The 25,955-nt window shown below is 42.0% G+C and overlaps 1 protein-coding gene across 1 annotated transcript in view; it reads right to left on the bottom strand.

Annotated features, from left to right (window-relative positions):
* The window catches only part of MPPE1 (metallophosphoesterase 1), a 123,906-nt gene that overhangs the window by 80,147 nt on the left and 17,804 nt on the right, over nt 1-25,955 (bottom strand). The window contains exons 2-3 of the mRNA XM_063451594.1: nt 23,296-23,652; nt 445-553 (exon numbers count right to left, since the gene is read on the bottom strand). Coding sequence (XP_063307664.1) covers nt 445-553; nt 23,296-23,588 — 402 coding nt within the window. The 5' untranslated portion in view covers nt 23,589-23,652. The remainder of the gene's footprint in view (nt 1-444; nt 554-23,295; nt 23,653-25,955) is intronic.

Genomic DNA, 25,955 nt, shown 5'->3' on the forward strand with positions numbered 1-25,955 from the left:
ATGTTATGGACTACGCCTCCTCTGATGCTCTGTGAGCATTAAGGGATATGTAGTCCATAAAATCTGGAGATTCAAAGGTTGTCTAGTCAGGTTATGGACCATGGTTAGCTGGGATTGGTGTTGTGTGTGCTAAGGTTTAGTCTTGGTAAGAACTTTCAAACAAAGCAGAGGTTGTTAAATAATTACATCTCCCATGATGATTTGCCAAACGTAAGGCTTTCAGAACGCCACGGGCGGTTAAGTAACATCTGTGGATCTATTTTGGCCAACACGAAACAGAGTTATTGCAGTTATTGCAGTTAAAGTTATTGCAGTGTTGTAATTTCAAAGTTGTAACAAGCACAATTTTGACGTTGCTAGCAGTTAAGCTAACAAAAAAGAAAAGGGTAATTTGCAAATAATTACATTTTCATATTACCATTCAAAACACATTTTACCTCTCACCTTAGTGTTACTCCATTTCCCCTCATCAAATAGATCTCCAAGAATGAAAACAATATCCGGTTGCAATAACCACAGAGCACTCTGATACGACCTCTCCATCTGCCATTCCCTTCAAAACAAAGGGCAAAAGCATGTTAAAAAAAATAAAAAAATGATATTTCTAGAATATTCAGTAACAGTTGGTTATACTAAATATCACAAATGGAGGAAACCATCTGAGAAAATTGGAGAATGGAGGAATGGTGAGAAACCCAAGAACAACACATAGGATGACATCACTGCAGGAAACCGAGTAACGGCAGACAGGATGACATCACGGTGTCACACCCCAAATATGTAGCATGGAAGAAAAAGAAGCAAAGTGATCAAAGCATTACTTTTCAAATAACAATTTTTTTTTGTAAAAAACAGATAAAATTCGTATCTTGTAATACCTTTTTTATTGGACTAACATAATTTTTTAATGACAAGCTTTCGGGATAACCTCCCTTTCTCAAGTCTGAAGCATTTCTGAGCAAGACAACACATAGAATTCAAAGTTGAGTTGTGATATAGGGGTTAAAGCGACATGAGTGTAGATAAGACACAGGTTTGGTAGAAAATAGACACCATCTTTGTAGAGGGTCATAAATATCTTTCTGAAGAGCAGAGTGAGGGGGGAGAGAGGGAAAAGAAAAACAAACAAGCAGACAGTGCAGAGGATGGTACACTTTATACATGCACACACACATAAATGTGTATATGTGAACGCATAAACACATGTACATATACATAAACACATATACATACATGCACATGAACTCATATACACAAATATAAATGCAAAGTAATATATATATATAAGCATACATGCATATGAGTATGGGAAAGCATAGGTTAACACATAGTACTTGGTATATAGATAGAATAAACATATAGGAATGCATTTTAAAGTGTTGGTACATATGACAGAATAGTAAGATAATGCTGGGAGAATGAATATGCACAGACACTCTATTAAACACCACAAAGAAGAATCCTACTGCACTCCTGTGGGACACCACTTTACCCAGCCTGGCCACTCACTGAAGGACCTAAAAATCAAAGTACTGAAGGGGGGTTTTAAAAATACCCAAGAAAGAAAAGCCTTTGAAGCCAGAATGAGTAAATGGTTTAACAGCAAGAATAGAGGACTAAATATTGATTTGGGATTCCTGTCCCACTACCAACACTTTACATGAACACTCTCCCAGCATTATCTTACTATTCTGTCATATGTACCAACACTTTAAAATGCATTCCTATATGTTTATTCTATCTATATACCAAGTACTATGTGTTAACCTATGCTTTCCCATACTCATATGCAATATATATATTACTTTGCATTTATATTTGTGTATATGAGTTCATGTGCATGTATGTATATGTGTTTATGTATATGTACATGTGTTTATGCGTTCACATATACACATTTATGTGTGTGTGCATGTATAAAGTGTACCATCCTCTGCACTGTCTGCTTGTTTGTTTTTCTTTTCCCTCTCTCCCCCCTCACTCTGCTCTTCAGAAAGATATTTATGACCCTCTACAAAGATGGTGTCTATTTTCTACCAAACCTGTGTCTTATCTACACTCATGTCGCTTTAACCCCTATATCACAACTCAACTTTGAATTCTATGTGTTGTCTTGCTCAGAAATGCTTCAGACTTGAGAAAGGGAGGTTATCCCGAAAGCTTGTCATTAAAAAATTCTGTTAGTCCAATAAAAAAGGTATTACAAGATACGAATTTTATCTGTTTTTTACATCTACATCACTGGACTAATACAGCTACAATCTCTACTTGAACAATTTTTTTTTGCAAACGCTAAATGTATCAAAGTGTAATTGGTATTGCCCAATTGTATGTTTATATTGCTATCCCTACCTGGAACCTGATGGGCAGAAAGGTGTGCTTATTTTTTATTTTGAGAAATGGCTGTTTGGGCTGAGGTTTGTTTTACAGGCCCATAGCCCTTTGTATTAAAGAGATACCTTTTATATATTGGTATGGTTCACTTCTTTGTTATAGTTCTAACATTTTATAGTACAAGAATGTATCTGCTTGTCTGATTTAGTTCTAAATGGGTTGTAATCTATTGTATTAACAATATGGGCAACATGCATACTCTTTTCAAACCATTGTTTTTGTCACGCATGGAAAAATTTCTTTGGATAACCTCTAGGTAGGTTATTCTTTAGGAAAAGGATAAAATATATATTTTTTCCCTATAGGAAGTGATAGAATATATTCCATAGGCAGACTTATCTCTGCTTCAAAACGCCTGTTATCAATGTAGATTCTTAGTAGACTATTTGTTCACAAATCTTTTTAAATTAGAAAAGTGTACACCACTTGTAGGATTTGAAATGGTTTCTCGTCCTGACAACTCTCTGGGCTTCCATTTATGATGTGGCTTAATGCTATGGAATACTTTGAAAGTGGGTCAGAGACCATTTTATGGTACTTTATCTGTGGACAATTTTTGTCTAGGTCAAAGTGCCAACACGGCAATTAAACCTGAATACTGAGGTTTAAGTTTATAAAAAACAACTCGTACAGTTGTCCGAACTAATTAACATATTTTGTTTTACAAGAAGAACACAACAGAGAGTTCAATTATACAAATTTTAAATAATGATATAAATAGATAAAATTAAGCTTATATTTATTAGTATGTCCAACCAATGCAATACATAAACACAGAGTGCTGAACACATTCAAACACCGACTGCTTAATACACACACACACACCGACTGACTGCTAAATACACATACACAGACTGCCAAATACACACACACACTCCTCTAAATACACACACACAAATATACACACAGTCCGCTGAATACACACAGACTCCTGAGTACACAAAGAATGCTGAATACATGGACACAGTCTGCTGACTACACACATACATAAAGACTGATGAATACACACACACACATACTGCATTGAGGGGTGCAGTGTATGCGTTTGTGTGTAAGGGTGTGTAGTGCTGTGTGTGTGTGTGAGGTGCTGTGCTGTGTGTGTGGGGGGTAGGGGTGCTGTGTGTAGGGGGTAGGGTGCTGTGTGTGTGGGGGTTGGGGGGAGAAGATGCATTTAAAAAAATGAACAAAGTCTTTGTTTTGGCACCACTTACACTTTGGACTGTGTTCATTTTAGCTGTACTATAGTCAGCTTTGGCGCAACCTTCTTCTGTCTTGTGTATTACTTCAGTAACAACAACCTGTGCCCCCCCTTGGGAGAATCCCCAGTTTTACAGGATGTATAAAATACGCCCCCTGATTACCCACTTCGCTGCCAGGTTTGCAGAGGCTTATACACCTGGAAGGAATATATGTGTGGATGAATCCCTAATGAAGTATAAGGGAAGGCTGGGGTTCAAGCAGTATATTCCTTCCAAGCGCTCTAGGTATGGTGCAAAGGTGTATAAGCTCTGTGATAGTGAGACAGGGTATACTCAGGCCTTCCGGGTGTATAAGGGAAAGGATACCCCACCTTGACCCTTGATGTTGCCCAGAACATATGTGAACCAGTTTCAATATTCTCTGGAACCTGATATTCCCCCTGATGAACAAAGGGTACACTTGTATACAGACAATTTTTTTACAAGTGTCCCTCTGTTCAAGCTACTGTATTGTTTTGATACAGTAGCTTGCAGTACAATAAAAAAAGAACTGCGCAGGTTTCCCAGGACAACTTGCACGCACCCGGCTATGAAAGGGGGAGACCACAGCTCTGCTCCAAGAGGAGCTGTTGGCAGTTAAATACAGAAACAAGAAAGACGTGTACTTTCTTAACACCATCCACACTGAGAGGACTGTGGAGGTCTCTGTATGTGGCAGAGCTGAGAGCACAAGAAAGCCAGTGTGTATCAAGGCCTATAACCGGCATTTGGGTTGGGTTCATCTGGCAGACCAGCTACTGCAGCAATACCTAATTATACGGAAGACAAGGGACTGGTACAAAAAGGTTGCAATCTACTTAACGCATATTGCAACCCACAATGCTTTTTTTGTTGTTTAAAAAAAGAAACCCCGGAATGCCTCAAACAATACCACACACTGGTCCATTTTAATATTAGTTTAACATTTGTCGTTCAGTTTTTTTTTTGTTACGTTTACCTTATCTTTGTGGGGCATGGGCGTACTCTGGAGGCCTTGCAGAAAACAACATAAAGTGTTTTCTTGCAATAACCAACAACAGGCTCTCCTAAATCACAGCCCAAAAGCAATTTGTATGTAAAAATGAATATTGAAAAATTACCACCACACACTTTCTCCAATTTTTTGGGCTAAAATGGTTGCATCAAAGCACTCCATACACAATACCTCAAATTACATGTCATACATCGAAACTGAACCTTCCCAAAATCCTTGCAAACCTATGCATGGATGTACTCAGGAGGCCTTGCAGAAAAAAACCTGGAGTGTTTTCTTGCAATAACCAACAAGAGGCTCCCCTAAATCAAACACAAATGTGTGTGTAAAAATTAAAATTGAAAAATTACCACCACACTTTTTCTCTAATGTTTTGACTAATACAATTGCATCAAATGCATCAAAACACTCCATATACAATACTATGGAGTGTCAACTTTTCAAATATATGCATGCTCATGGCAAGAAAATAAATTGGGATATCTAAAAAGGCCCCCAAAAAGCAGATAGGCAAAGAAGATATGTCAAATTTGAAAACACACATGTCAGAAGTTTGGCATTGCACCCAACAAACAACCCAACAAACCTATGCATAGGTGGTATCACTGTACTCAGGAGATGTTGCTGAACACATATTGGGGTGTTCTTTGGCAGTAACACCTAACAAGAGCTGAGGATCCATGCCTAAAGTAGAATGTGTGTGAAAAATAACACAAAAAATTACTACCCAAAAGTTTGACAAAGACTGATGGTAGAATTAGTGCATGGAAAGTGTTAAAATACCACCATTTGAAATAGCCTATAGCCTCTACTTTTTAAAAGTATTTGGTTTGATGGGGGTAAATTACATTGGCCGGCTTCAAAAATGTCCCAAACAGGACATGGGTGCATGATGACCAGCTGTAAAAATTCCAAGTTGGCAAACTGGAATGCACACCATCCAAATAAGGTCTTTTAGCCCCCAGAGAACCCGACACACCTGTACATGGGTGGTATCACTGCACTCAGGAGATGTTGCTGAAAACATATTGGGGTGTTCTTTGGCAGTAATTCGTACAGTTCTCAGTGCATGTGTTCTTAAACTGCAATGTGTGTCAAAAAATCACCAATTATTATTATCATTTTAAAAAAAACAAATTATTGGCATAGATTGGTGGTAAAATGGTTGCATGAAAAGAGTCAAAATACCCCAAGTTTAATACCTTAGGTTGTCTTCTTTTAAAAAAATATATACATGTGAAGGGTTATTCAGGGGTTCCTGACAGATATCAGTGTTACAATGTAACATGCGTTAATTTTGGAGAAAAAAGTGTAGCAAAGTGCTACTTGTACTTATAACCCTATAACTTGCACACACAAAAAACGCTAAGAACATGTTAACATTGGGTATTTCTGACAAAATTGAGAAACTATTTATCAAGGGTGTTTTGTGGCGGTCGTAGATGCGTAACAAATTGTGGGGGTCAAAGTTTATTAAAAGTGTGTGTGTTTTTTTTTTTTTAATTCTTTCATCATATTTTAGGATTTATTTTAAAGAAAAGATTATATATGATATGATGAAAATAATGGTATCTTTAGAAAAACCATTTGATGGCGAGAAAAACAGTATATAATATGTGTGGGTACAGTAAATGTGTAAGAGGAAAATCACAGTTAAACACAAATACAGCAGAAATGTAAAAAGAGCCCTGGTCCTTAACCGTCAGAAAATTGAAAAACGGTCTGATCACTAAGGGGTGAAACGACAATAATTGTATTTAAAAATCAGTCTGACAGGAGAGTTAAATAGTTTATGTTTTAAGTTTCATAAATTATTCATAAGGCACCTAAAATAGTACCAACCCTGGCCACATCCCTAAGATTAAGGTGTCCTTCTTTGTGGATATGAAATGTAGGGTGGTATGTTTTTGGTTGGTATTTCAACTTACCACTGTGCCTATAACTAAATGCATTACGTTCACATCTGCCTTTAGAATGCTTATTTTATATGACTAATGTTAATATCTTTGCATATAAGACAGGTTAAATAGGGACCGAAAAATTATCCATGGTTATGCATTCTAAGTCCTATAGGACTATAATTTTTAGACAAAATCAGTATAGGTGTACCAAGGTTTTTTTTTTTTTATCTATTCTAAGCTATTTCAAGACTAATTTCAGATTGTTATATCTCATTACATACTTTATATTATAACAGGTCTCCTTTATGTTTTAGGTGATCTGCATGTCGTTGTATTAAAATGAGTGGATATTACATTTTATCCTGCCCTATGCTTTATTTTGCCTCACTGTATGCAAGGTTTGGTAGGTGGTCTGGTGAGTTTTCATTCTACAACATCAACTTTTTATCTACAAGATATCGTATTCTAGTATGTTGATCATAACTACAGTTAGGTATGCAAACTTTTGGACAGAGACAATAGTTATTTTGTTTACCAAAATACAATCAGGGTACAGTTAAATAATGTATAAGGGCTTAAAGTGCAGTCTCCCATCTTAAATGTGAAGGTATTCACCTCCAAGTTGGTTTAGGAATTACAGCTTTTTAAAATGTAGCCCCACTTTTTAAAGGGACCACAGGTAATAGGACTTAAAAACTTTTTCGTGGACAGGTGTGAGCAATACCATTGTTATTTCGTCATCATTTAAGCAGGTAAAAGTTCTGGAGTTGAATTCAGGTGTGTCATTAAGATTTGGAACTTGTTGCTGTGAACCCACAATATGCGGTCAAGGGGGCTCTCAATGCAAGTAACAAAGGCCATTCTTATGTTGCAAAAAAAATAAATCAGAGAGATAGCAGAAACATTGGAAGTAGCCCAATCAACAGTCTGGTACATTCTGAGAAAATAAATAAATAAAAACGCATGCACTTGTGAGCTCTGCCACACAAAAAAGGCCCGGACATCCATAGAAAACAGTGATGGATAACTGTAGGATTCTTTCCATGGTTAAAAAAAAAAAAAAAAAATTCACAACAGCCAGCCAAGAGAAGAACACTCTCCAGGAGGTAGGGATATCAGTATCCAAGTCTACCATAAAGAGACAACTTCACAAGAGCAAATACAGAGGGTTCACCACAAGGAGCAAACCATCCATAAGCCTCAAGAATAGGCCAGATTAGACTTTGCCAAAAAATTTAAAAGAAAAAAAGCCAGCTCACTATTGGGAACAGCATTTTTTGGACAGATGAAACTAGGATCATCCAGTACCAGAATGATGGGAAGAAAAAACTATTCATAAGGCTTGGAACAGCTAATGATCCGAAGCATACCACATCATCTGTCATACACGTAGAGGCAGTGTGATGGCATCGGCATGATTGGCTTCCAATGGTACTGGATTACTAGTAACAAAACAATGTAAGCGCTTAGTGGATCATCCCCTAATTTAAATGATCAGGAGTGTCCCATAAATACATCAAACTTCAAAGATTTAAGTTGAAAAATACAATAATGATAAAAAGTCCTGGGGTATTCTGAACCAGTGTAACAACGTATCATTATTTAATAGATATCAACAATTGTCAAGTACCTTAAAAGATATTTTAATATATTGTATGTGTATGATGTGGTGTATTATTACAGCGGCACTGTCATGCTGAACTTGCCTTTCCCTAATTGCTTCCTCTTCTCTCCCTCTCTCAGGATCTATTCTTTTATTTTTTTCCCTATCTACTCTAGTTTTCTTTAAAACATAAGACAAAGTAGGTACTACTTTGTCTGATGTATATTTCCTACTCTTGACCCGCTCTGACCCACTTCCTGTAGGTCAGAGAAATTTTCCCACAATACTCACCCTTTCCTCCGTGATCTTGTGATACCTACTTTCACTATTCCTGAACATCTTGTCATTTAGACAGGACGTTGGCGAAACTACCGAATTTCATCCTAACAGCATGAGAAAAGTTTGTTCAGTAATGTTAGGACGACATTCTGTACTTTTGGTTTGGTTCGAAAGTTCATTAGAATGAATGAAATTCTGATTTGTGCTGCGCTTAGTAGATAGCTCCCTTATTCCCAGGTTTGAGGGAGCTATCTACCAAAAGGCTGAAAGACCAAGATTGGTCTTTCACCCAACTTTACTAATACCAAGTAAAGATGACTTAGTATTAGTAATTAATCTTCCCCTACTCGCTATGCCCTACTCGCTATGCCTGTGGTTGCTCACTGTTGTAAACCCCATAGACATAGAATACATAGATGCCGCATTCTCTGCTGAGCGGCGAGAAATGCGGCAGCCATCTTGGACCGGTCGCCGCTTTAATGAAGCTTTTGAAGAACACTTGGAAAGCCCATCTCACTAAAGGTAAGTGAAGGACTTGGGGGCACTTATAGCCCTTAATGCCCCTAACTACTCCTTAATACCCCTACCCCTAATCCTTAATACCCCTACATGCACAGTGTTAATACCCCTATCCCAGCACACATAGTCCTTAATACCTCTACCCCAGCACAGAGGTATTAACACTGTAGGGGTAGGGGTATTAACACTATAGGGGTAGGGGTATTAAGGACTAGGGACAGGGGTATTAACACTGTGTGTGTAGGGGTATTAAGGATTATGGGTAGGGGCATTAATGACATGGGGTAAGGGCATTAAGGGGTAGGGGCATTAAGGGCTTTAAGTGCCCCAAGTCCTTCACTTACCTTTAGTGAGATGGGCTTTCCAAGGGTTCTTCAATAGCTTCAGTAGAGCGGCGACCGGTCCAAGATGGCTGCCTCATTTCTCGCCGCTCAGCAGAGAATTCCATAGACGTGTGGCATCTAGGTATTCTATATCTATGGTAACCCCCCCACCCCCCAGCCTTACAGGTAACCAATCAGTTAAAGCTCACTATTTACCTTTCAGAGCACTCCTATTAGCTGGCCTAAGCAAACCAATCAGAGTCAAATTGCAGGCCCCGCCCTGCGGAGCTCAGTCTGTGCGGTGCCCTCGCTGGGTGAAGGGCTTTTTTTTTCGCTCTGGTCTTTTTTTATTTTATAAGTTTGACAGGCTTAATGGATTTTAATTTGGCCTTTTTAAGGACTGAAGAAAGAATGTTTTAGAAAAAAGAAGCCATTAAATCAGTGGTAGTCAACCTTTTTCTAACTACCGCCCACTAATGCATCTTTTTGGTTGAAAAAATTTCCTTACCGCCCACCAGTTTTCGCGCAAGTGCGGAATATTTTTTTCGAAAGGAGGGTGTTTTAAAAAAAATAAATGTACGTACATTTATCTTTTTATTTGCAATTAATGCATGTTTATAATGTTTTTAACTTTATACAAAGTTTAATGAGAAAACAATAAAGTAAATTGAAATTACCTTTACTAGTGATTAATGAGATCCTTGAGGTTGTAAGGAACAAACGAAGGTCTCCTCTTTCGGTGATATTCAGACGACTTCTCTGTTTGCGCATAATATGATTTCTCATCTGTGCGTCAGCTCCCCTCTTCTCCCTCCTCAATTCCCCTCCCCACCTTTTTTTCCCCCCTTTTTTTTAACCTTCCTTATAGCAATGCCCAGTAGGAAGGCTGAGCTAGGTATCCCACTATAACAGACTGGCACACATACATACAGACATACAGACACACATACAGACATACAGACAGACAGGCACACACACACACACAAAGACATACATACAAAGACACATACACATACAGACAGACACAAGAAACAGACACACATACATACACACATATATACAGACAGACACACACACGACACATACAGACAGACACACACACACGACACATACAAAGACATACATACAAAGACACACACACACACAAGACACACACACACAAGACATACATACAAAGACACACACACACAAGACATACATACAAAGACACACACACACAAGACATACATACAAAGACACACACACACACAAAACATACATACAAACACACACACACAAAACATGCATACAAAGACACACACACGACATACATTCAAAGACACACACACGACATACATTCAAAGACAAGACACACATATATACAGACATACACACAGACACAAACAAGACATACATACAAAGACAAGACACATGTATACAGACATACACACACACAAGACACATACATAAGACACACATACAGACACACACACAAGACATACATACAAACACAAGACACATGTATACAGACATACACACAAGACACATACATAAGACACACATACAGACACACACACACAAGACATACATACAAACACAAGACACATGTATACAGACATACACACAAGACACATACATAAGACACACACGACATACATACAAAGACAAGACACACATATATACAGACATACACACACACACATAAGACACACACAAGACATACATACAAAGACAAGACACATGTATACAGACATACACACAAGACACTTACATAAGACACACACAAGACATACATACAGACACACACAAGACATACATACAAAGACACATACACAAACAAACACACATTATATTTAAGTCACCCTCCTGTTTCCTACCTTTAAGGTGCAGGAGGGTGACTTTCCCTGGGGTCCAGTGGTGGCTCAGGTGCATGGGAGTCAGAGTTCCCACTCTGACTCCCTCCTCCTCCTTCCTCCCGCGCGGCTCTCTGTATGCTGGGAGGAGTGACCGGGGAATCACTTCCTCCCAGCAGATTTGATGTCATCACAGGGGGCCCGGCCGCGCTGTTAAAGCGCCCAGCGCTGACCGGGCCCCCTCACAATCCACATCCATCGGGTGGCCCTGACAGCATGGGCCACCCGATGGACCCCTCCATATGCGGCCCCGGCGGTTTGCCGCCGGGGCCGCAAGTGGTGATGGCGGTACCCAGTCACAGTGGTACCGCCGGCTCGCGCCCGCCCGCCTGCCCAATTTATAAAAAAAAAATTGAAAATCCCTACCGCCCACCTGGAATCCTGAAACGACCACTAGTGGGCGGTAGGGACCAGGTTGACGACCCATGCATTAAATGGTAAGTTTTTTTATTTTTTTATTTACAGGTATTTTGTTTCATTGTTCCCGCTTCACTATTTTTAGGGTGAGGAGGGTAGGTAGGGCTTTATTTTTTTTTTTTTCAGGTGGTGGGGGTAACTAGGGGCCTGGGGACTCCTAATCACCTGGGGAGGTATTTTTTCATTTAGCCCCCACCTGTCACCCATGGGTGGGGGCCAGGGGAGGAGGGGAACAATAGATTCCCCCCCATTGTCTTCTAGGGCCCCCACCTGCTGCTCATGAATGGGGAACGGGGGAGGACAATCTGTTCCCCCATTGTCTTTTAAGGCTCCCACCCGCCGTTCATAGGTGGGAGGCGGGAGGGAAACAATAGGTTACCCCCATTGTCATTTGGGGCCCCCACCCGCTGCTCGTGGATTTGTCTTCCCCCACACGGTCTTTTACGGCCCCCACCCGCCGCTCATGGGTGGGAGGATAATTGGTTCTCCCCATTGTCATTTAGGGCCCCCACTCGCCACTAATGGGTTGGGGCCAAGGGGACCCTATGTCCCCCTTTTAGTTGAATAGTCCCCACTCGCGGGGCATGGGTGGCATGACGGCCATTTATTAGAGGGGGTGGGGGCCTTTTTTCTTTTTTTTTTTTAAACAGTGAGCCGCCACAGAATTTCAATCTCCCTTATGCTAATATAGGGGTCATATTGACCCCCATAGAATGAAAGAGGACATGGGGGGCTTAGGAAGGGGCGGGGAGCCCTGTTCCCTGTCGCTTCTATTTTTACATATTACAAGGAGGGAGATGTAAGCCAGTAGCTCCCTCCTTGTAATAAACTGAACAAATGAACAAATGTTGTTTGTTTGTACATCTGAAATTTATATTCATTCATTCGTCATTCTGACGAATGAATGGTCGAAATACCCGTCCGAATTTTGGACAATAGCGAATGCCCCAGTGTTTAACTGGGCATGCACGGGAACTTTACAGCGCTATCTAGTATGGGCAGATGACGTGTCCCACAGGGCCTTTATCTGCCCACGCAAAGATGGCAGCGCCCATTACCTAGGTCCGAGCACAAAATAAAAGATTAAAAAATAGGTAATATTTAGGGGCTGTTGATGGTAATTATGGGGGCAATTAGATGTAGTAGAGTCGGGAGGGTGGTCGAAAAAAAAAAACATATGTGATCATAACAGTGTCGCTTTAACAGCAGTAAAGAAACCATAGCTAAATATTATAGCTGAACTAAGCCTACATCCCTTCATAGGGAGACTATCGGAATAGTCTGTTGTCACTAAGGGGCCGAGAGGGCCATGCACCTCTTGAAATACCGTAAATGGGGCAGGTACTATAACCTGTAAAACAAAGAGCAAGAGGCTAAAACCCAGTTTAATATGTTGCTTATTGCTAAAATCAGTGGGTATGGTGGGGTGGGGGGAAGAATGGGGTACGTACACCCCTAAGCCAGCAGGATGAAAATTGGTGGAACGTGAATAATAAATACTACAGTAAAAATGACCTTAGATAAAAATAAAACAATTAGAGTGTGGTATCAATGAGCATTTAAGCTACCCCCGTGGATGCAGAGTTGCTCCATTGGGACAAATGGACAGACTGCGGCCAGGTCCCATGTCGTCATCGGGTGTCATGGGCGCTAGTGGTTGCGACCCCGTCTCAGCAGATGGGAGCCCAAGTTGTTGGAGAATGTTGCCCATTTTGGAAGCCTCAGAAACTTTGAGAGTTTCAGATTCGCAAGGGATCAGAAGGCATCAAGATGCACCACACTTGTAGGGCATCTTGTGCTGTATCAGGACTGTTGTCAAGGGTTTCAGGGACCTCCGCCAGTCCATGTCAGGATAGACAAGATCTGTCAGGATAGAACAACAAGAAATGTTCCTTAAATTGGTATGGAGAGGTGTTGCGAACTGCGGACAGGAAAGCTTCTTTGTCTGGACCGTATTAAAAACGTATAACATCCCTGCTGGCTTATTGGGAGGTTGCCTGAGGTTGTGGTAGCCGGTAGCACCCATCCAGAATCATAGCCATGGCTTGTTTGGGAGAAAATAGACTGGAGAGCAGTCTCCGAATGAGGTTGGGGATTTCAGCCAAAGTAACACTCTCAGCTAGTCCATTTATTTTAAAATTTTTCCATCGCCTGCGATCCTCCATGGGCGCGACTTGGCGCTGGGTTTTGGTCAGATCTTTCTTAATCGTTTTTAGCTTGTTCTCTAGGACTATAATGCAGACATCTTGTACTGCAGTGCTGATTTCTGTATCATAGAAACATAGAATGTGACGGCAGATAAGAACCATTTGGCCCATCTAGTCTGCCCAGTTTTCTAAATACTTTCATTAGTCCCTGGCCTTATCTTATAATTAGGATAGCCTTATGCCTATCCCACGCATGCTTAAACTCCTTTACTGTGATAGAAACATAGAATGTGACGGCAGATAAGAACCATAATGTAGGCGCACAGACACTCCATTAATTTCCTCCTTAAATTAATTTATGTCTGCTGTAATATTGCGACGGGGGTCATCCATGAAGTCCTTCAGTCTATCTTCAGTGACAGGAGGGCTTCCCTGTACCAGAAGCTTACTTGCTCTCCGTGTCTCAGCCATTAATTCTAGGTTGGAGAGAAACTCTTCACTGGACGTCCAGGAGGGCACGTCAGAGAGTGGCGCCATGACAGGCCTTGAGGATGCCTGTGGCCTCCACAACAGATCGCCATTTTCCACCCAGTGTTTTTTGCTCTTGTGCAAGGAGGGATGCACGTTGTGAGAGCTCGTGTGTTAAGTAGAACAGGGGGGATCAGTGATTTTATCCCCGGCTAGAATGAAGCGCACAATAGTGTTGCTGCTGGCTCCTTCCCCTAATCTTTCTTTTTTAACTCCATAGTAGCAAAGAAAATGAATGAGAAATTTGAGAACCAATCAAACAAGCAATGGTTATAAGAGGCGTGTATAACTGGAGCACTTCCTCTTTCTTTGCTGCTCCATCACAAGTTAAGTACAGAGTTTTGGTTATCCTCTCTGTTCTTTATTCACCTTTCTATTGCCTATTTCTTTATTCTACTATGTTGGTATATGTATTGTCTTTCTCAGACTTTATTTCTTTCCCTCCATAGCCACCCTTAGGGTGGCTTGTCCTACTTATTTCAAACTACCATCCTGTGGGCTTCCCAAATTTTTTTACCTCATTTGGGTTTCATTTTTTCTGACTTTTTTGCTACCCCCTCTCATCTCTGGGGCTTGGAGGCTTCCTTTTCCTTGCCGGGCTGCTTTCCCTACTTTCTTGGTGGCTCCGGCTACTCCTATACCTCAGACAGCCTCCCGGCACTTCCACTTGTGGCGCAGACCTATTTGTGATTTGTCACGTTCAGTATCTTTACGCCAAACTAACTCCATCCTGCAAAGGCTCCCCCTTTGGCGAATGGTCAGGGATGGGCTGCTTCACTCGCAAATGCACGCTTGATACACAAGTGTTTGTTAGCGAGACGAACGCTCTTAGCGTTTGGTACATTGCTTGTTGAACATTCTGGGATGGGCTGCTTCCTTCACACACAAACGCTTGATATACAAGCATTAGTTGCCGAGCCAAACACTCAGCGTTCGGTACATTGCCTCCCTCCTCGTCCGTACGCTTCCATTTACTGCCAAACAACGGGGGTTTTCACGGCCAGGCATTCTAACGGCCATCTTGTGTTTGGTGGTTTCTATTGTGGAAAGCTACGGTTCTCAGGTGAATCTGTTCCTATACCTTCTCCTGATTACTCCTTCTACTGTATACCTAGTGGGACCAGGCTTCAGTTTAGTGCTCTGCACGTGGTGTTGGTTAGTCCAGTTGGGTTTATCCCTTATCCTGGCTTGGGCTGAGCCCCCATTTCTCTGCTGCTGAACAAAACCTATCCATGCCGGTATCTGATCTCCTGGGTGAGCCCCAGTGATTTACCACAGCCTTCTCCATCAGACTTTATCGGCCCTACCAGCCACGGTCATTGGTACAGGTTACACTGACGCCTGTGTACATACCACCCCCCAGTGCCTAGGCCTCTCCTGCCCTCAGTGCCAATCCCAATTCTGCCTTCATGCTCTGCGTCCTTGGGTGAGCCCCATAGTAATCCCATCTGAAGCCATGGAAGAGTAGCAGACTCCAGATGACTTGCATGCCATGATTGCCGCAGCGGTTTCAATGGAGAAGACATTCTCTAACACTTTCCCTATCAAACATGATGCTGTTAGACCTACGTCCAAAATAACCCATTATGTGGGGTTCTCAGACTTCCCCAGGGAACGTTCTCGCCAGGCTAAGCACCACTGGTAGGGCGAAAGCTCGAAGGCTAAAAAAGCCAAACGCAACGCACCAGCCAAATGAAGGAACTCCTCTAAATGTATGATCCACAGACCTGCACAGCAATCCTCCTCGGATGAGGAGCTGGAACGACCACGGACACTCTCGGTGTTGGACAAGTGGCAGGCGGAAGCATCTAAACCAGATGATGGCCATGTCCAAATCTGACCAGACCTTTGCAAGGGACAAGTTTTTCGGTGAGCCCCAGAGTAAGAAAGCCCTGTTCAACGAGGCACCTGCTTAACACAATGACCTGGATGCCTCTGGACTTCAGATGTTCGACCCTAGGAAAATCCGCCAACCCCGCTCCAAGGAATGGGCACCTCTGGAGCATCTTGCAAAATGTATGCACTTTTGGCTATGAAAACCACTGGATAAAGATGTGCGAAACTGCATGGGATCAAAGTGCCCTCTTCCCACGCTGCCTAATAAGGTGGCTTACACCCCAGTCTTTGATCAGCTGATGCGGACTTTCATTGCTTGCGGGGGACAGAATTCACGCAAAGGAGTGGAACGCGGATTTAAAAGGGCACAAGATAAGCTCCATTGGCTAGAGTGATGGATTTGGCAGACGATGCCTATGCACGAGCGGACAACTTTGATTCTGAAATGGTGATTGAGTGAGAACATGATATTAGGGAGTGAGAACAACAATGCGATCCTCTTGTCTGAGAGGCGCCGAATAGCACTGTTCCGTATTGATGAAAAGCTCCTGGAATGGGGGCGGAGTCTGACCGCCGAACTGACTGGAAGCGTGGGGAAAGAGCTCCCGCCGGGCGAGCGATAAACGAGGTGATTTCAGCGATTATATCGCCCAGAACCCCTCCAGAGTGCGACACCCACGACGGGGGTGCACCGGAGAACCGGGGGATACCCCTCTCGAACGAATCGGGGCTCCCAGACCGCAACGCTACCTGGGGCCTGCGGGAGTTGGAGCCGGGGAGAGGCGGCCGCTCTCCCCGACACCGGACGCCCCAGAAAGCACTACAGACCTCCTACCCCCCCCCCCCTCTGGACCGGGGGGGACATCCCGGTCCCCACTAGACCGGCGGACCAGAACCGAAAGCTAGTGAGACAACCTACCTAGCTGACAGAAAGCAAGCCAGCAGTGGCAAAGATGGCCGCCCGACGTCCGCCGAAAAACAAGACTGAGGAAGAGCTCAGGTGCCCCCTCCCCCTGGCGGCACTGGACAGGCTCTACTCTGCCTTCTGTGAGATGCTGCACCTCAGGGGACTGCCCTATCCTCAAGCGGCTCGAGCGGTAGCCTCGTGGATCCGCCCGGAGACCCGCCGTCGCCACTATGGAGCCCCACTACAGGCCCTCCGAGCGGCGGTCCAGCTCCGATACAAGAAGAAGCGGGAAACTGGCCACGCGGACCCAGATACTGGCACCCGCATCCACAAACGCGGTAAGGACAATAACAGGCCACCCCACAACCCCAGCTACGTACCCAAGCAAAGCTCATCAGACCGTCAAGTTTCCGTGAGACGACCCAGAGCTGGGACTGAGCAGAGAGCTGCAACAAGGGGGACAGCTAAACATCACAATCAGCCCCAACAACCGGGATCAGAGGCATCGAGACGGCTACCTCCAACTAACAACCCGACGCAAAAGAATAACACATGGGTGCCTCAACGGGCTGGTGAAATTCCACAGGCTGGCGTGGGTTAAACGGGACACTTGCCACTAGCGATGAGTAACTAACCACATTGCTCTTGCTGACTCCACTAGAGACTGTTGGTGACAGAATGTTTTCAATCTGATTCCACAATTTTTCTGTAGTTTTATTTTCCTTGCTCCTGGTGACAATTACCTGTTTCTTGAAATGCTTATACATATGTCAGAATCTGCGAACAACTAATTCACTGCTTCACCTTTGCCCAAAGCAAGGCTACACGTTTGACTGCTGTCGATAACAAATTATTGTTATGCCTACACTCATTAGGCGTGTGTTTAGACTACCTGCTCCCATTTAATCTTACTCGACAGAACAGACGAACACTTAGACACTCTGACTAACATACGCAAGTCTAACACAATTGCCACAGAACGTGTATTGCCTAACCATGTTTGCTACCTCTACTTGAGGCCAAATCTACTTAAGTGTAGCTCTTAATAGTTTAACACTTGCTCTGCAGTGCAGCTTACCCGATGTCTTTGAGCTAAAACACACTAGTTTGACCACGCTATAATATATGCATAACTCTACAACCTTGATAAATCATCTAAGCCTGTTTTACAAGCCTGCTATATGAGCCTGTTTTCTAAACTAGTACTATAAGCCTGTTCTACATACCTGTTTTAAACGACCTAGTTAAGCTCTTTACTCATATTATCCACCAGCAAGGTTATCCTAACCTAACATTGCTTTATAGCAACTAATAATAGTAATGCTGTTGTCCTAGCTTGATAAATGAAGGATCACCCGCTAAATATATTACTAAACCCAGGAATACCTCGGATTGTCATATGCATGCCTAATTTGTAGCAAAACTCGCTGTTTTCATGTTTAAACACAAAAAATATGTGCTGTATCATAATGCCACTCATTGAAATGCCATGAATATGCCTGCAGTAGCTGTCGTGGCCCTGCACGCTTGTTTGTAACCTATATGCACATGCAAAAATAAAGAATAAAAAAAAAAAAAAAAAAAAGCTCCTGGAATTAGGGGACAAAGACCTCGGACCCCTTCCACGGAGTAAATTATTTGGAGATGCCTGCTTAAAGGAGCTCAATAAGCGTGTAAATAGCTTTACATCCCTCAACAAGGTGCAATCGTCTATGCGGAAAGTCTTTCTTTCGTTTTTGGCAGGGATAGTCGGCAAAGGGGCCATGACGCCTTCCACTTCTGGCTATTGGACCCCTGTACAACCTGGACACAACCAAAGCTTCCACTTCTGTTCAGATCGCAGGCCGTGTTACTAATTATTTCCAGAACTGGGAAGATCTCTCTACGAATGCCTGGATCCTACAAACTGTGCGAGGCTATCGAATAGAGTTTGTGGATATCCCAGTTTAATGTCAACCGCCACGCCCGCTCAGAGTACCGGACACAAACGCGTGACTGATAGACTTGGAACTACAGGATCTACGTTGAAAAGGCGCCATTCAACCGGCCTCTGATTCTGGCGGATTCTTTAGCAACATCTTCCTGGTCTGGATAAAAAATGGAGACTTTTGCCCAGTTATCAATATAAAGGAATTTAAACACCCATTTCATATACAGACACTTCAAAATGGAGGGCATTCACCTTCCACAGTATATGCTTTGAGACAACGACCCGTCTGGACCTGAAAGACGCTTACCTGACAATCCCACTTCACGAAAAAAGCCACTCCTTCCTCAGCTTCCTCTGGCACGGGGCCGCATGGCAAATTCACTTGCCTTTCAGGCTCAGCTCGGCGTCTTGGTGCATCATAAAAATGCTGAAAACCTGTGATGGTATGTTTTTGGGCCCGCAGAATATACAGATTTTTGACGGGGACAGATGTCTACTACAGAATCACACTGTCTACACGGTACGGTTATTGGAATTGCTGGGCTTTGTGGTCAATCGCATCAAGTCAGCACTGGATACTTCACAAACGATCCAGTTCCTGGGTTCTGAATAGTTTCCAGGTCTTGTAGTTCGTGTGGAACTCCAGTGGTGGCTGAACTGCATGCAAGCCTGGAACGGTCGAGCACATTTGGAAGTCAACCAGACTTCGTATTGGAATCGGATGCCAGCCGATTCGGTTGGGGAGCTACGGACGCAAAAGCTCCACAGAATACACTTGGACCTCCGAGGTACTCTCCATGCACATCAATTGCCAAGCTCATTCGCACTCTGCAGTCTGTCGAAAGGGAAATCCAATCACTGCATCCTACTTCGGATGGACAATATTTTGGCGGTGCAATATATCAATCTACTCGGGGGCATGCGCTCACAAGCGCTTGTGGATTTTCAACTAGTGTCGACCCCGCAACATTGCTCTAATTGCGGAACACCAGCCAGGGGAATCCAACCTCACAGCAGACTGGTTTTCACACCACTGGCGAGACGGCAGTAACTGGCAACTGGACCCACAGATGTTTGCTTCGCTAAATGATAAGAGATGCCTTTTCCCTCTATTTGTTCGCTTCTTGCAATAACTGCCAGACACAGGACTTTTTCAGCTGGTAGCCAGGTGGACGCTTTCATGCAGACTTGGCTGAGCCACAGGGCTTTTGCTTTCCTGCCCTTTATGATAGCGAGAGTCCTCCATCAAGTCCGCCTTCAGAGGGTGGTACTGACACTTCTGACAAACCCTGTGGCAGGGCCAGCCTTTGTTCCTGGAACTTCTGGAGTTGTCATATGAGGAGACTTATTGCAGAACGCGAAAGACCTCTTATGGGACTCCTGGGCACCGAAACAAGGAGATGCTACCTTTCAGCCTGGCAATCTTAGTCCGAGTGATGTTTGAGACGGGATCTTGATCCCTTTATTGCCCCCGTTTCTTCTATACTAAATTTCCTTTCTTTCTCTTTTTGTGCCTGTGAAATAGTATTGTTCAATTAACATGGTACGGTCAGCCATTTTGGCACATTCCTCCTCTACAGGGGATTCCTGTAGGTCAAGACCCTCTTGTTTGTCTTCTTCGTGGCATGTGAATGCGTTGTCCTCCAGGACCTAAATATGTGCGACTTTGGGATATCAGTGTTGTTCTGCAATTCTTACGAGATTTGCCCCCTAGCGATAGACTATCCTTACGCAAACTTACTGCCAAGTTTACCTTTCTCCTCTGCTTGGTCTCCTTTCAACGGGTTTCGGACGTTCAACGCGGAAGCGTTTGTGTTTTGCCCGGGGGGGGGTTAACTTTCAGGTCTCACACCGTGCCAGACAACTTATCAGTTTTTTTTATCCTTTTTTCCCTTTGGACCCTCAACTTTGTGTTATTTGGACAAAGCTATATGGAGGTTACTGCAATGTTGTGGTCTCCTTCCTCCCGTCAACTTCTCATCTCTTATGTTCGGCCTTATGGTCCGGTTTCAGCCACGACTCTGGCCAGATGGGTTAATTAGCTCCTTTCCCTGGCAGGGATAGACCCACAGACATTCGGTGCGCGGAGCAGCAGCTTCCTCCACCTTTTGGCGGGCACCTCACTCCCTAACATCCTACGAGCGGTGGATTGGACATGTGAATCTATTTTTTGGACTTTCTATTTCTGACCTCCTTCGAACCCTTTTTTTCCTCTCTTTTTTCAGCATTGAAACTGCAAAATATGAAGCCTGCTGTCATGTGGTAAAATACCCCTTTTTGTCTCATTAGAAATGTATTTGCCTGAAGCTCAAGGAAGCAAGGTGAATTGTTAGTGTAGGACCCATCTAAGAGGTTTGTCCTGACGTGGCAGGTGGGCTTACATTTAATGGCCATTGGTGTTGCTAAATAACCTCCATTTATTTAAATATACATAGGGATTTGGGCTAGTGTGCATGTAGCTTTTTTTTGCTTTTGCTTTTTTTTTTGTATGTATTGGGGCTGTGAGCTATGGTAGTTTCTGCCACCCAGGAGTAGTGGGAGTTTGCGCGCAGGACTTCTTTTTGTTTATAGTTAATATGACAGAAGACAGAAGCAGCCAGATGAATTCTGAAGTGTATAGGTAAATAATGTCTGCTCAGATTCATTGGACAGCGCTTCACATTACAGATGGACAATGACCCCAAAACAAACTGAGGAAGAAACCCAGGAGAAGTTAAATATTCTGCCAATTAAGCATGCATTTTACTTGCTAAAGATAGAACTTAAGGCAGTAAGATCCACGAGCAAGCAACAACTGAAGACAGCTGCAGTAAACGCCTGGCAAAGCATCACAAAGGAGGAAACCTAGCGTTCTGTGACGTCCATGTGTTCAAGACTTAGAGCAGTCATTGCCTTTGTGGTGGAGTACAGAGCCAAAATGCTGAAAATTGGGTCAGTGTCCAAATAGTTCTGGACCTAATCATATGTACATTATCTAAATTTAATGGATAGTACATATTTATACTGCATTTTAGTATTTTGACAGAAATATTTTTTCCACCTGTTTTGCATCTCTATCTGTGGGGATCATCTGCTAATTACAGATCTACATTTTATGAACCTGCATGAGATGTTTGGTTCTAGATGTGACTTTTCAGTATTACAGAATATATGTCCAGTGTAAGGTATAGAGGGACCGAATGTCTGTTCTTTTTGAGTGACCAATGTTTGGAATAGTGTATGCTGGGCTTGTTTTTTTTAATTTTTCTATCATATCTTCTACACTGATATACTAGCAATGAAATATGTGGCAGTGACTGAACTCTAAAAGGCATGGACATCTGTTCAAAGGAATCTATTGGTCTGTGTCTGGGAGTTGTGGTTTCTTGTTTGGAGGTTATGTACTATTATCAAGTACAGAATATCCACATATACTTATTTTCATTCTTTGGGTTTGGACAGAGGGCTCTGCTGCCTATACGTAAGTATCTTATTTGACAGAACCCAGAAACAGATTTGAGTTTTCTTGGACTATCTAATGAGATCCGGGGAGCTTCATATACCGTCGTACGTTTTTGAGATCTGCAAAGCTTAATATCCTATTATACTTTATTTTCACATTCTGTATTTGAGTTTAATGAGATTTTCAGAATAACAATGTTGAGTTTGATTTATAGAATAGCTCTTGTTGGCTATTGAGAAATCCCTCTCATGGTAAGGATTGGAGATCCCCTCATTCATTAGACCTGGGCATCTATTCCCACAGGAAAAAGTTGCAGAGCTGCTTCATATTCTACTTTCACTAGGAATTACTGTCTAGATATCCCAAAGGATAAATGGTCTAAGTTCGGCTCCAGTGTTCTATCCTCTACATCAGGGGTGGGGAACCTTTGGCCCTACAGATGTTTTTTTACTACATTTACCATAATGCTCTTACAGCCATAATGCTGGAAAAGCATCAAGGGAGATGTAGTCCAAAACATCTGGGGGGCTGAAGGTTCCCCACTCTTGCTCTACGTCCTCACAATAACATTTCAAATACACCTAATCTTTGCAGCATACTTATGTATCCTTCCATATTTGTGATGCTGCAATATTGGACAGGAAATAGGAAAAGTCTTACCCATACTTACTGGAATTTTCTTTTTCCTAATTATGTCCCAACCTTCAGTGGAGTCTTTATGATAAGGCTGAGGATTCTATAGTAGTAGGGGAATTTATTAAGATTTGTTAATTGATACTTCCTGTTCCGACTGATGAATGGGAATTTAACCCCCCAGTGATGCCATGGAAATTGCAAGGAAAATAAAATTCCAGTAGAAATGGGTAACAATTTTCCTATTTAGCTCCTTTAAAAGAAATCATAGATCACGTCACTTTTATAACCACTCGCAGGTCACATTCTCACCTTCTTAGTTTGTCAAACCAGTGACCTCGGATTGCTCCCAGCAGGTGTGTGTCAGATAAAAACATAGCCTTCAGAGGAGATGCATTATCTTGATCAGGGGTGCTCTTCAAAACGGGCCATTTACACTGCATTATAACCAAGTAATAAACCAAAAACTCGCAGAACCAAACAACCAGGAATAGGGAACTCAGGAACTTCAACAGAAACCAACTTCTCTTGTTCAGACTGGCTTTACCAGTACCAAGTTCAATGTAGCCATATCGCTTGCTCCTAGGCGAGGAAGCAATATCCATTGGAAATTATCCACTCCTCTAGATGCTGTATTTTCTATTCTGGCATCCATGCATCTTCCATCAGCTGTTTAGGAGGGCAAAAAAAAAATAGGAAAGGCATCAAATGCAGACCTTTTTACAAAGTCCTTAAAATTCATACTTATCAAGTGTCTAAATTGCATTCTCACCAACAAAAGTTGCTGAATTACTGCCTTCAAGCCATATTGGGACATAATAGAGGATACAGTTCAATAGAAAGTTGCACATTTCAGCTCAATATGTAGTTGTAATCGACTACAGGGTGCTCTGGATGCCCTTCCAATCTTAAAGAATCAATTTAGGGTCAGGAACACAAACATGTATTCCTGACCCTATAGTGCTAAACCCACCATTTGTGGGTTGCAGTACATTGGAAAGACCTTTCAGCAATTCCGCCGTAGAATTTTGCAACACATTGGTTCGATTAAAAACACCATCACTCCTACTCCGATTGCTAGACACGTTCAGAACTTCCACAGTGGCTTGGCAGATTGCTTGAAATTTCAAGCAATTGAAAAACTTCTTCCTAGCCCAAGAAAGGGAAATACCAATTAACTCTTATTACAAAAAGAGTCACAATGGATCTATAAATTTAAGACACTGACACCTTGTGGTCTGAATGAAGAATATAATTACACCCCCTTCATTCATAAATAATGTCAAAATATTATCTGATGGCACTAATCTTTATCGTGATTTTGTTTAATTATTTATAGATTTCTAGACCGTGTATGATTTTGTTACAATTACTTGAGATTCTACATTATCTCTTAACCTAAAAATTTTTTTCAGACCCCTTATTTCTTTATGGACCTGTATATCTGGGTGTATCTGTACTATAATTATTCTGTGATATCATTTGAACAGTGTACTAGTTCCACTCGTGTGGTACTTTGGGATGTACAGCACCCTCCATACACAAAAAACAATTATTTATGCTATAAGTTTTACAATTACCTACTTTTAGCTATGGGCACGCTATACCAGCAGCCACTTACATGAGCTATTAAGCGTGCAATAGCTATCTCTTTGTATTTATCTGTAGGTTTATGTAGGTCAGAATATATTCATGTTTACATTATACTCTATTCAGTATTCATGTATCAATTTTGAATTATTACTTGGTATTTCGAATCAAGATCTTGTTAATGATTGTCTGCTTTTTCATTTCTCATTATTCTTTATTAATTTTACACCATTTTGATCAACTTTGTATAGCATTTAATCTTGTAATTATTTATCTATGATATCTGTGTCCAACTATGGGTCTGAAGGAGTTAACCAGCACATACATTGTGTAGCTCCTCCCATTAACCAGTCAGGTCGTTTGGCGCCTTATTTAAACTGAACATACGAGGGCATCATTCACCCCTTGAAAAGCCGCTCACAGGCGAAACGCGCGTCTGGGCTTTTTCTCTCTGAAGCTAGATTACTTTATTTGACTGATTGTAGTGAGCATTTTATGTGTTTTCAGGATTTGGTTATATTCCTCTAGTCTTGAGGTCGGACACACTCTGCTATTGCAGCGACAGATTAGTTCACTCTGATAGTTAGACGTCGGATACTAGAAGCTCAGTATTGCTTAGACTTATCCTTTTCGGACGTTTGAGTTTAGCTACTTGTTATTTACTTAGGTTGGGGCAATTATCTCTAGCCTACTTACGGTTAGGTATTATAGTTAGATACTCTTTTTACCATACCGTACTCTTTCTAGCATTTGCTACAGTATTACTAGCTAGTTCAGGTCAGATCAGAAATATATTTAGTCAGGACTATCTCTTCCTTTTTTTGCTGGTCCGATATCTATAATTACCTGGGCTATATTTTTTACTTTTATTTGGTCCACATTATGTTTTTTCCAGACAAATGACTGGTGTGTTTATCAACTATACAGCTATTCCCACGGTAGCTTGTCTGCACGGAGTATAGTCAGGCCCAGCATTTGCCTTGGAACTAGTATTGCCTCTACATTATATTTGATTTAAACTACACAGTAGTACCGATACTGTTTCTCCTTTCCTTCTGACACACTGTTTGGATGATCTTATGTTACAATTACATCGCAATTTTGTATCATCTTGCAGTCTAACAGTATAGTGCTTTTCTGCACTTAGGATATAAGAGATACTTGTTCTGATTTAACAGTACAGTAGGGACAATATTCAGTGTTATTTATTTTATTAATTCTCTCTGTACCCTCTCTGTTCCCCCCTTTCCTCACTGATTTATTTTATATGGTGTTTGTTTAGAGCTAGGTATTTTTCCAGCTCTTCTTATATTTAGTACTTATTAAAAATTACATTTTTAATCATACATCTTGGTCACTGGACAGTCCAGTTTTTTTGTTCT

The sequence above is a fragment of the Pelobates fuscus genome, chromosome 4 (genome assembly GCF_036172605.1).
Source record: "Pelobates fuscus isolate aPelFus1 chromosome 4, aPelFus1.pri, whole genome shotgun sequence".
Lineage (NCBI taxonomy): Eukaryota > Metazoa > Chordata > Amphibia > Anura > Pelobatidae > Pelobates > Pelobates fuscus.